At 38.8% G+C, this 12,767-nt stretch overlaps 1 protein-coding gene across 2 annotated transcripts in view; it reads left to right on the top strand.

Moving 5' to 3' along the window:
• dennd2c (DENN/MADD domain containing 2C) overlaps window positions 1-8,762 on the top strand; it is an 18,735-nt gene extending 9,973 nt beyond the window's left edge. For both annotated transcript variants that reach the window (XM_005730802.1, XM_005730803.1), the window contains exons 9-19: window positions 97-206; window positions 852-921; window positions 2,008-2,085; window positions 2,425-2,565; window positions 3,548-3,696; window positions 5,169-5,346; window positions 5,567-5,608; window positions 6,270-6,378; window positions 6,779-7,021; window positions 7,843-7,929; window positions 8,005-8,762. In XM_005730802.1, the coding sequence (XP_005730859.1) occupies window positions 97-206; window positions 852-921; window positions 2,008-2,085; window positions 2,425-2,565; window positions 3,548-3,696; window positions 5,169-5,346; window positions 5,567-5,608; window positions 6,270-6,378; window positions 6,779-7,021; window positions 7,843-7,929; window positions 8,005-8,036 (1,239 nt within the window). In that variant the 3' untranslated portion in view covers window positions 8,037-8,762. The remainder of the gene's footprint in view (window positions 1-96; window positions 207-851; window positions 922-2,007; window positions 2,086-2,424; window positions 2,566-3,547; window positions 3,697-5,168; window positions 5,347-5,566; window positions 5,609-6,269; window positions 6,379-6,778; window positions 7,022-7,842; window positions 7,930-8,004) is intronic.
• Window positions 8,763-12,767: the final 4,005 nt, after the last annotated feature.

The raw sequence follows: 12,767 nt of genomic DNA on the forward strand, positions 1-12,767 counted from the left end.
TTTTTGGTGTTTTTTTTGTTGTTGTTTGTTTTATTGATTTTATTGGATCTCTGGGAATCGACTGGCCTGTAGTAGCCTTGAGTTTTTCTCTTTCAGTTTGAGAAGTCGTCCCGGCTTTCCAAAGAAGCTGAGGATCAGCTGAAGGTGATCCCAAGGTTCTGCTTCCCTGATTCTCAGGACTGGAAACCTTCTGCACTGATGCCTAGGTCAGCTTAAACACAACAACAATGTTTTAACACCATGCCTGATGTATGCTGTGTCACAGCAAAGCTAAGCCAGTGATGTAATGGTAACATGAGACTGTATTATTTCTTCATCTTCCTTTCATTTTCTTTGTGTTGGAGTCCTTTTGTTGACTTTGTATTGTTCAGCGTTCTTATTTATGCCATGTTTATTACCCCATTTCCTCTTTTTCTATTAATATCTCCAGCTATTAGTTGTAACCCATAAATCACTGTTGCAATCACTTAAATTCCCCACAGGGATGATTAAAGTTTTGTCTGATCTAATTAAATTGGAGTGCTAAGGGGAATTGGGTATGCATTTTGTCTATGTGCGGTTCATTGTTGTAATGAGGGTTATGCTCAGAACTTGCACTCCCTTCCTGCCTCTAAAATATGCATCTGTGCCAATACAAACTACCAGACGACAAATATGTACATGTACATATTTTCTGTTCTGTCTGTCTTTATTTAGTGTAGTGTTTTTCCTGTTTAATTAATTATAATGAAATGATTCCATAATGAAATCATTCATATCAAGCCAGCTCTTTTTCCCACCAATTTTTATACATGGAACATCATGGTTAAATTACCTCGGATAAATAGCATTATCTGTGTTTGCGTTGACAGCGAGACGTTTTCCTTTGTCCTGACTGGAGAAGATGGCAGCCGCTGGTTTTGTTACTGCCGTAAGATCCTGGTGAGCATTTGACTCAAATGTTCGTGTGTGTGTGTGTGTCATGATATGGCAGCCTGCCCTGTGCTTACTCAACATCTCTTAGGAGATGTGAGTCACAGACCATAAACCACTTCTGTATTAATGACAGAGAGCAAGAAGAATTTCATCATGTTCCCTTTTCCTTGGCCTGAGAAGGGTTCAGTTTTGTATGTTGAAATTATGACAAGTGTTGTGCTTTTCTTTTGCTTTGTTACTGCTATTGCAATTGTCTTGTTAAGATGTCTGCGATAAACTTTGTTGTTGGGTAGTACAGACAGATCTAGGCCACATCGAATGTGGAGAGTTTTATATTTTGTTTTTCTCAACTCGCACAACTTAGAGAGCTTTTTCAGTTTTGCTGTTTCTCCAGACGCTGCTTCAGATACTGTGTCATTAACATCTATTTCAATTTCACTTCATTAACCTGCAGGTTATTTTCTTGATTAATCCAGTAATTGTGTTTGTAACATGGCGGAAACCATTGCAAAGTGTCTGCTGTAAATCCCCAAAGCATAAAACTCATGCTCAGATTACTTGTGCCGCCCGGTTTTCCTGCACTTAGAAATCTTCAATTTGCAGTTAGAGAATAACTTCATATGACTGCTTTCATAACAACAAAACGGTCCAGTCATGATTACAAAGAATCTCAATAGGATTTAATCCAACTTACCGGTACACCAAGTGATCACTTCATGGGTCTGCACCCAAATTATGCTCCAGCTTGCTTTTGTCATTTTTATGGCCTATATTCTGTGGATTGTGATGGATCCTGATCCAGATTAGCTTTATGCCATTGATATTCTACTTAAATTTTATTGTCCAAGCAGTTTTTTTTTGCAGATTTTTCAGTTTTTTTTTATAGTTTTAACATTGGATGTTACATCTAATGAAGAGGACATGGGGGGAAAAAACCGATTGCCACTATGAAAAACATGGATAGGGACTTTATGACTTTTAGGATTTTCTACTCCTGCTATTTTAGAGACTGAGAGAGATATGCCGTGTTTAATGGTGTTGTAATGACATCCCTGTTTCTTCCTTTTTATCATTTGAAACTGTCTCTTTAAGCCCAGTGGAAAGGGGAAGAGACTTCCTGAGGTGCACTGTATTGTCAGCAAGCTGGGCTGTTTCAATCTTTTTGCAAAGGTAAAGACACAACACATGTGCACACATATTTCTGCTGATAGAACTTTTTACTGCGACATGAAAAGAGCTGGATCGACTACAGTTTAGTGCTAATCCCCTGAAGATTGTGAAACCCGCTGCCTTAAAACTGCATGTTTAAAGATAGGATGAGGGTGCACTAGAAGATAATCCTGAGGAGTCACTGGGTGTGGGGTTCTTTCCCAAAAGGAAATCGTATGCATGTAACTGTGTCTCATCCATCCTTCAGCTGGCCTGAGGGAAATTAACAACCAGTAGTGTGCTCTGAAGGAAAACCCCATCTGCATGCAAAAATTGATTCATCTGGCTTTGTCTGACCAGATTCTGGAAGAGGTGGAGAGGCGCAGAGAAATATCTCCGGCTCTCGTGTACCCTTTTATGCGTACTGTGATGGAAGCTCCTTTTCCAGCCCCTGGACGCACAGTTACCGTTAAGAGCTTCGTCCCAGGCGCTGGGAGTGAGGTAAGCCTGAAACCAAAAGAGGAAATGTTAATTAGTAGTTTTGCTCCTTCTAGCCACTCCCTTCTGCAAACTCAGAATGACTCAAAATTTTAGGGTATTTGTGAAAACAATAGGGCTCAGCCATGCTGCAACATATATATGTGTTTTTAAACACTGACAGCAAACTGTTTGATCACTTCTGTTTTACAGAGTCAAAATATGCAAAGTAAGGATCCTTTCCAGTAAAACTCAGGAAGTGTGGCAAAGTCAAAGCCTTACATTTGGAAGTCCTAGATTTAAAACCTATATCTAAAGTCCCCATCTATCATTTGACCATTGACTATAACCTCTTAAAATTCAAGAGCTCAGCATCATATTCAGTTCATTTCAACACCGTTTTACTTAAATAGCGAAATCACAACAGTTGCCTCAACGTGCTCAAGTTGAAGATCCTACTATAATGGAGAAAAAACCCCAATAATCATATTTTACCCCCTGCGAGCAAGCACTTGAAAACAGTGGGAAGAATGAAAACTCCCTTTTAACAGGAAGAAACCTCAGGCAGAGCGTGGCTCAGGGAGGGGCGGCCATCTGCCCTGACCAGTTGGGGATGAGGGGAGAGAGTCAGGACAAAAAAACACACTTATCTCCCCAGGTGCTTTTTATGCTTTTGTTTGGCATACCCACATGGAAAAACTTGTATCGGAGGAATTACAAGGCTGAAATGCACGTATCAGATTTCATTCTTTAAAAAAAGAAAAACAACCTCTAGTTCCTGGAATTATGTTTATTCGATATGTGGCTAGAACAGAACAAAACCCCTGGCTCTAATCATTCATAAGTCTCTGGTGATCTGGCAGATAAAAGATCGAACAACATGAACATGGGTATTCAGCATCCTAAAAGGCTTAGTTTTGCATAAACATTTCAGCCATTCATACACACTGTCAACAACTACAATTTATATTTAGCCTGACTGAGTGTGCTCTCATTGCTTTGCAAGGAACTGACTTTATGCCGACCTGTGGACTCCAGACTGGAGCATGTGGACTTTGACAGTCTGCTGGAATGTCTCAGTGTCACAAAACTCCTGCAGGTTTTCGCCTCCCTTCTGCTCGAGAGGAGAGTCATCTTTGTCGCTGACAAACTCAGGTATGATGTGGTAGCATGCATCTCACAGCAGGACCAGTCAGGCATTGATGGCTATAATACAGCAATATAGTGGGTAATTCGCTCCACCATGATATATGCCTTTGTAAGTTTGCATTGTTATGTCAAACTTCTAACAGTTCCTGTTAAAGCTGAGCGCCTGTTTCAAAAAGTTGTGAGAACATTAGGTGATACAGGATGTAACACCGATTTCTGTCCAACATTGGTTTGGCTTTTGTTCACACCAAGTAGTTCATATGCTGCCCGGATCATGCATGATGCACTCTAGTTTGTCTGTGCTCAGGCTGACATGGAGGCTTCTTTTAACATCATTTGTATCCTTGTAGGATAACTAAAAATTGCTACATACACAAAACAGCTCAAAACAAGTCACACTGAATACAATTTTGAGCTGTGAGGAAAGACAGAATGCTCAGATGCTACATTTAGAGAGCAGAGTGGGATATAGAGAGCAAAAGAGACAAACTCGAAACTAATCAGGCCTGGAACTTCAAGCATATGACTGGTATGTGTACAACCTTAGTGCAGAGTTATATGCCAATACCCGAGCAATGCTGCACCAATGTGTTTCTCTGATCCAGTTACCATAACTCACTTTTACTCTAGCCAAATAACCAAATAGTAATATAGAAATGCTAACAATGGGTATAAATAACACATTGCACATGGTGAAATTAACTGTGTTTTACATCATTTAAGTAACATCTGTGAGCTGCTTGTTACACTGAGCTTAAAAAATAGAGACTGCCACATTAGAGAAAGTGACACAGTCTAAAATTAATTAAGAAAAATCAAAAGATCACATACACTAAATTACTAATTAAAAGTTTCTAATAGCATGGCAAGCAATTACTGCTCTGCTAAGTGCTCTAAAAGTGACTGATGGTAATTAGAAAGTTATTAAATGTAGATCGTAAGTAAATGTCCATGAGAAATTTTTTTAAATTTCTTTTCCAAGTAGCTTTATTTGAAATTTGGCTTTTTGCTAAGAGCAGCTGAAAATGTTGGGGGAAATTAGCGATTCACCTTTTAAAGATTGAATATCTTAGTGAGGCTACAGATACTGTTTGAAAAACACAAAAAAGGCTCTTTGGCAAAACCAAGAAAATGTTAGCTGTAGAAGTTGAGCAACCAGGTGAAAGCGGAGGAGGATTTTCACAGCACGCATGCAACTTTCTGTAAAGGGACGAGGAGTGTCAGCAGGAGTAGCAGTGACTGCTGAACTAAGAGGATTAACATAGATCAGTTGCATTAAGAGAATCCTTTGATACTTAAGGCGTTTTGCTGAAAGCTCTTACAGTTTATTGTGAGTGTTTGGTGGAAAAATAATACATGTGGCCATCCTCTATCTTTAGGGAGCCATGATTGATATCTCAGTGTCATGTGATCTGTGTGGGAATTGCATGAATAGTGTTTTGATAAACCTCATCTCTCATCTAATCTCTTCACTGCAGTGTGCTGTCACGCTGCAGCCACGCAGCCTTGGCGCTGCTCTACCCGTTTACTTGGCAGCACACCTTCGTGCCGGTGTTACCAGCCAGCATGCTGGACATCAGCTGTTCCCCCACCCCATTCCTCATTGGGGTGCTGGCACCCTGCCTGCCACAGGTGCTGGAGCTTCCCATTGAAGAGGTCTGTAAAAATAATTTTGAAAACAATTAGAGCTTTAAAAAGACAGTCCTGCCTGTGTAATGGTTTATTGGCTGTATATTCACTCCACGCATGCTGTTGCTTCCACTGTGCAGCAGCACACTGTAACTCACACTCACTGGACCTTTATATAACTCTTATTACACAATTGTTAAGTCTTACAGTTAGTAACTGTCAATTCTTCTTCTTGCTGTCTTCCCAGGTGCTCATAGTGGATCTGTGTGCAAACAAGTTTGTCATTCAGGTGTGTACACACAACGTATAATGGGAATGATAGGTGTGGTCTCAGTCAAAAAGATGGCTTTGCCTACACTTGTCCCTCGGTAGCATGCTGAATATTTTGAGAGTGACAAATTATATGGGATGTAAGCCCAGAACATAGTCCTGTCACAATCAAAACATTAAGGCTGATTCAGTGCTGCAATTTTGTCAGTTAACAGTAAGTCTTTTCAGTCATTGACAGACTTTTGTGTGGTTGTGCTCATTATATTAGTATACACATAATGAGTAATTCTAGAAACATCCCTCCATTCAGTTTGAATTTATGAATAAAGGGCTAAAAATCTTTGACTTGCACAGTGTGGGCTGGAGGCATTCTGCTCCTTTGGCCTGTTGCATTCTTGCACATTAAACAGTAAATGGCTACATTTCCCAGTACAGAGTGCTTTTGAAGTTTAACACTGGGTCTTGGGTTTTAAATCTAGTGCATGAAAAAACAATGTGATCAAAGCACCAAATATAATTATTTAGTTTGTCACAGCAAAAATTGAAAACACGAGTGACATTTGATGTTTTTATATTGAGGCTACTATAGATATTAACTATGAGACAATGTGACGGATTAAATGCATGCTTAGAAACTGCATCATGTGACTGCTGTTGACCCTTCTTGTGATGTGTGACAGCTGGGCGATGAGGACTGCATTCTGCCCAGTAAACTCCAGGCGGCGTTGCAGCAGATCCTGGAGGAGAGGCAAGATATTCTGAGAGAAGAAAATGGAAACACATGTGGAGGTTGGTGGAACAAACGCGAAGAACACAAGATTTATCTACAAAACAGTCTCGCTATCACAAGATGAAGTTCCATTTTTAAAGTGACGATGAGAAGAATATTTGCTGGCATCAGTTTTCATCATAGCACTATCAGTGTGTCCTTTTGTTCTGCCAGCTAAATCTGGCTGTGCAGAAATGAGCTGCAAATGTCAGCAGCACAGCAGGGCAAACCTACTGCAGATCAATGCACATTCTGTTTTCTGCTCATTAGTTCCAGTTGTGTGATTACAAATCTTTAACCAGATTTGTGTTGATGACCCCCTTGTTGTTGTTCTTTTTTTCATGTAATCATAGGCTTTTAGCATTTCATTAAGTATTAACCTTACTGCTGTGCTAACATTTTCCTTATTTAATCATTCAGACCAGCAAACTGATTTGAGCTCCTTGATGTCGGAGGCGTTTGTGCGATTGTTCGTGGAGCTAGTGGGACACTATCCACTCCACATGGTCGAGTCCCCCAATGGCAACAAGGAGCTCCAGCGGGACAGTTTCCGCAAATCTCATCCCTCTCGGGGAGTCCGGCAGTTCCTGCAGCTCTTCATGGACACTCAGATGTTTGCTGGTTTCATTCAGGACAAGGAGCTGCGCAAGGGAGGAGGAAGAGGTCATTTTTTTAGATGTTATGTTTTTTTCTGTTTGGGAATATTTTGTTTCCACTGTTAGAGTTCTGAAAAAAATAGGTAAAACTAAATCATGAGGCAGCGGGAGACACTCATGCCAGCTGGAACTGTGCTCGATTTAGATTTCATTGCTTCAGAGGCTGACTTTACCTTTTAACATAATAACTGCAGAGCTGTGCCAATAAACAGCAAAATACAAAAGCAAAACAGAAATTTAGAATTCATCCAGCTTCACAGTGAAACGTAGCCAACGTTGTACATCTTGGTGGGACAGATGAATGTGAAAAATATAAAACATCATCCTGCAAGATGTTGCATCAAAGTTGAAATAAACAAGTCATTGTTTCCACATAACCGGTAAATGGATAAATAGCAGTGTTGAATCATATTAAAGCAGACATATGCATTAAATTAAATGAGTCACAACAAGCGAGCCTAAAACTGAGTGAAAACAATTTTCCCTGCATGCAAGCACTAGGGGCTGGGCGTATAAACGGACAAAAAGTATGCATAAGCCTTTTCCCACTCAATGCTATTTAAAAAGATGTGCAGACCACACACATAAATTCAAACTGTGCATACACACGTTTGATACGGTGTAAGTGAAAAATAAGGTGAGACAAACTTTGATCCTGCATGTAAAAGAGACCATGAGTATGTAGATCTTTATCAGTGTGATGGGAATAATGCACTTTTCTACTGCGTTTCTACATTTTTAGACATCTGGTCTGTGCGTAATGAGCTGTAGCATATGAAGACTGTCTAATCCTTTTTTTCTGCTACTGTCTTTCCATCTTTCCCACAGGTCTCTTTGAAACCAGAGTGGCTGAGTATCTGGATTCATGCCCTGAGCCTGAGCCAAGTGGTGTGAACAAATTTCTTAAAGGACTGGGTAAGTGTCACTCCAATAAATGTTCATTTTAAAAGGTTAGTGTTCATCACTTAATTGTTCCTCTTCTGCTTTTAGGAAACAAGATGAAGCTCCTGCAAATTAAATGAAAAAAAGGCCAACATCTCTGTAAAAGAAGGACTTTGTGATTAAAAACAGAACTCTTGTTGCTCCTGGTCTGAGAAATTTCCGTGCCTGTGAAAGAGTCTTCTGATAGAGGGTGAAAGGGACAAAGAAGACTTGATGTGGAGGAGCAGACTCATGTTATAACCATGAACTCAAATTTGAGACCAGTGCATTTCTTACTGGGAGAAAACTGGAAAAGTGTGTGTGTGGGATATGGTTTTGTTTTTTAAATTTTACAAATTCTTTTGAGGACCTTAGAATCAACCGTTGTATCTTTGAGCGTGTGGTTATAACCACTATGTCCATTTACACAGAAACCTGTTTACTTGGAACTCTACTAACATTTGAATCGCATCAATCTTACATTTCAATCAAGTACTTTACATTTAAAATTTGTGTGCATGGATCCAGCCTGGTGGGTCTTTTGTGTCTTATACTTGCGCATGTAAATAACATTCTCATTGTTGCATTCCTGTCACTTGGATGTTGTGTCTGTGTTGTTTCTTCAGTTTGGGCTTAATATCTCTACGAGAACGTTTCCGTTTTTCTAGGTTCAAACTCAATCCGATCAATTGGTCATTATATGTTTTTTTTTAAATTCTGTTTACTGGAATTGTAAATATTTTTTTGACATTTTGCACATGTTCAGAACAAGTGTACAGTATTTGGAATATTTTTGTAATAAAGCATGACTTATCATACTTTTTAAATAAGCTTCCAAGACTGTTTAATTGTCAGTTGTTTATTATACACGAACCTTTGGGTTCTACCTTAACCCTCTATAACGGACCAATTTTAAGCCATTATTTATTTATTTATTTTATCTTAGCATAGGTTGTCCGCTTCAAAATGTGAGTATAGTGAGATTATTTTTAGTTCATGTAGGTTATTCAGAAAGACCAGGAAGGAGGAAAAAAGCAGGGTATGATTGGTTGATGTAAAATAACAAAATACCCTGTTTATACAGGAAAAGACCATTTACATATGTAAATTGTAATTCTAGTGTTATCTAGTCTTTGTAGTGTCTTTATGCAAACTTTGTATTTAAGGTTGTTGTCAGACAATTGATTTAACAGGGCAGTTGGGCAATAAGGGGCCTTGCTTTTCTAGGAACTATATTACATATAGTCAAAGCACATAGATTTTTAAAATCTTTCTGTTCTTTACACATTATTCTACTCTGTTTTTCTTCTGATCATCATATCATGTAAAATGTTTGTTCCTTTGACCTAAATTTACTCACTATATATGAAATTCACACTGATTACAAGCCTAACCTCAAAAGAGGTGAATAACATTCTTCTGCTTGTATAGAAATATAACGCAGGGTAAGACGCGTTTGCTGGGATGATACACGTGGCCTAAGAGGCAGTCGTCAGGTGAATGAAATCACGTGATGTTTTCGTGGCGAACAATAACAAGTACATCAGGATTATGACCATATGGGGGCGCTGTCTCCACGTCTTTCTACTCTAAGCTCCAACATGAAGCCTAACAGCAACGAAAGTGTCAAGTGTCTTTTCCCTATTTCAGACAAAATGTGCAAAAACCTGCCAGCAAGACACCTGATGTAAAAGATTACAGTTATTATTATAATTAAGTTTATTTTCATACATTCAGATTTTTAACTTTATAGTAAGACTGAATTGCACTCATTTGAGTTGTGCAGTGTGTAGATAAATGCTACACAGTGTCACATAGTTGTGTGATAAACTTGTCAAGAATTTAAGGTGTTGCAAGGGCTCCAAGCAACGCACCATTTACATAAATATGCAGGTCACTCGAGGCATTTCTTGTTTAAATATTTACTTGATAGTCAGTAAGAACATTGAGATTCAGCGTTCAGAGGAAAATACCGAGAAACACGTTGCTGCCCTTTTCCCATGGAATTTATGGACAATAGCAAACAAAAATCACCAGTCTTGGAATGTCCTACAGGCAAATTTACACATTGTTTTTAATCTGCCTACATCTACTGTTCAAAGACAAACTGTTTCCTTTCGCTTCACTTGACTGTAACCTACTTTTGAATATTTGTTCGTGTCTGCACGTTCCAGTGATCTACTTCCAGCAACTCAAAATCAGAGCCAATACATATAAAATAGGTCTGCAAAGATATTTTCATGTTTACAAGAAAAATGGCACTGGGATACAATTGCGTATTTGATTTGAAATTTGATCTTCTAAACTCTTTCCATTATAATGCGACATATATATTAATTTTACCATTTTTTCAATTCAACTCAGTTCTATTTAATTAGATTTATATAGGCGCTATATCAAAATGACAGTCACCTTAAGGTGCGATATATAGTGTAAAGTAAAGGTCCAGTAATTAAACAGAGAAAACCCCAACAATCAGATGACCTTCTATGAGCAAGCACTTGGCGACAGTGGGAAGGAAAAGTTCCCTTTTAACAGGAAGAAACCTCTGGGAGAACCGGAGGGGGGTGGCAGACACTGTGGAAGAAAGACAGAGATTAATAATAAATAACGGTTAAATGCATAGTGGTGTATAAACGCATGGCGAGTGAAAAGAGGTGAACCAGCTCCAAACTGGGTTCCACAGAAAAAGTGCCTGAAAGCTGAAGGCTCTCTCTCCCATTCTACTTTTAAAATCCTAGGAGCCTACCACTGTGAGGTCTTTAAGATAAGATGGGGCCTGATTATTCAAGACCTTGTATATGAGGAGAAGGGTTTTAAATTTGATTCTGAATTTAACGGGGAGTCAATGAAGAGAAGCCCTTACGAGGCACTTTTGAGACAATGACGTCATGCTTCGTTCAAACACCAAAGCTACTTTTCTAACACCACTGGTGGTGTTAAAGTCTTAATTCCACTCTGCTACTAAACAAGTCTACTAATTTGTTCACTATTATTGCTACTATTTACTACTAATGTTAATGCTACACCTTCGACAATACACATCTCTGACATGGTGATGAATATTCACAGTGATTGAAAGCAATTAAGTAAAATTAATTAACTGTGGTACTTGGAAAGCGTTCCATCCATTTCCCCGTTGAGACGTCTTTAATCACCTGCAGGTAGTCATTATTTCACGTCTACCCAAAGAAAGCGCTGCTGAAGTACAAGTTTGAAATTCCATGTTCTACGTTTTCATGTGTTTTTTTGTAAAGCCGTGCCTCAGAGGCTGCCTCTGAAGTGCTCACAGGATGCACACACAGGCGAAACTGCCCGTGAATTCTCTCTTTATCTGGGCCTGATTGTGACACTCTAGCAAGTTTCTCGACCTTGACGAGACGAGAAGCTGCAACTTGTTTGATTTTCATGGAAATCCAGATATTTACTTTGTTTACCAGCAGCTGTGACTCGTTCATTTTCATAGAAATCACCTCGTTCATAAATAGAGGAGTGGATGCAAACAATGAAGCTAAAATGCAAATACTAATAATATGCTTATGTTGTTTGTGCAACTATTACAACAGCGCTATGAGACCTCATGGCACAGCAATAGTTGTTGATAACAGTGCTACACCACATGTACTGAGAGTGGAGTTTATACATGTATTACTAGTTTATATTAAAACAGCTAAACTCACACTGTGATGCATGAACGAGCACACTGGGAACATCACGTGAACACACCTGGAGTCACTTCATTTAATCAGGTGCTGGTGAATCGTGTTATTTGTCCTTCTGGGGTTTGGCCCTATGAAATCCAGGCAATATATATATATCAAAGTACAGTGCGTCCTCAGGAGGTCAGCAAGTTGACTGAAAACTGTGATATACAAGACAGAGAAGACAGTACCCAAACCCCATGAGAATTTTATTTGTGTAGGCTTCTCATTGTCATTGAGTCTGGAGTCAATATTTGATTACTTTCTTGTATTCAGTTGCTACTTTTACTGCTCCACTATGTACACCCACTGTTTCCTGAGGTTGTATTAAACTGTGAGAGCCCCTGGTGACCCCAAACCCACAATGAATCTGAATGAATTCCTTCCACTTTTTTCTTTTTTTGGACTCGCAAGAGTCGTTTTCACTTATAATGTACAATATAATGCACTGTGTTCAAAACAATACATTATACTGCAAGGATTTTTGTTTTTCACTTTAAACCATTCAGTTCGATGGTCTTAAAACTAAATCCTGACAAGAAATCTTTTCCAAGATAGTGTCTCAGGATTTTGTAAAAAAGAAGATTCATTAATCATATTTGCTTATATTAGTGGTTCCCACATTTTAGAATACATCCGCCTGATGATCTGTGGTCTCAAGAAAGTTTTCCATTTTGCCTCATCAATAATCCAGCCTCAACCCCACATTCATATTTCATATTACAGAGTCCTAATAAGCAGGCCTCATTGCATCACAAGACTACCTGTCCTCATCCAAACAGAGCACTACTTGTGGTTCCTACGGGTTCCAAAAGTAGAATGGGAGGCAGAGCTTTCAGCTCCCAGTTTGGGTTCAGGAGACAGATGCCCTCTCTTCTTTTAAGGTTAGACTTAAAACTTTACTTTTTGATCAACTTTGCAGTTGGGACTGTAAGTAAATGTCTGTAAATAAATAAATTCTTATGAATTAGTAGAATTAGGAGTTCTCCTAAGGTCATACGGAGTTTTTAAAAAGAAAAGAAAAAAATTAAATGTCATAATTGTTTTCAAAAGTATGACTACAAAGAGTACTCTGCTGCATTTATATAAAGTCTCTCTGGTTATTTATTCTTTTCATGAGCAAAACTCACT

Source organism: Pundamilia nyererei, unplaced genomic scaffold (assembly GCF_000239375.1).
Source record: "Pundamilia nyererei isolate P.nyererei 1_Seehausen unplaced genomic scaffold, PunNye1.0 scaffold00039, whole genome shotgun sequence".
NCBI classification, from domain to species: domain Eukaryota; kingdom Metazoa; phylum Chordata; class Actinopteri; order Cichliformes; family Cichlidae; genus Pundamilia; species Pundamilia nyererei.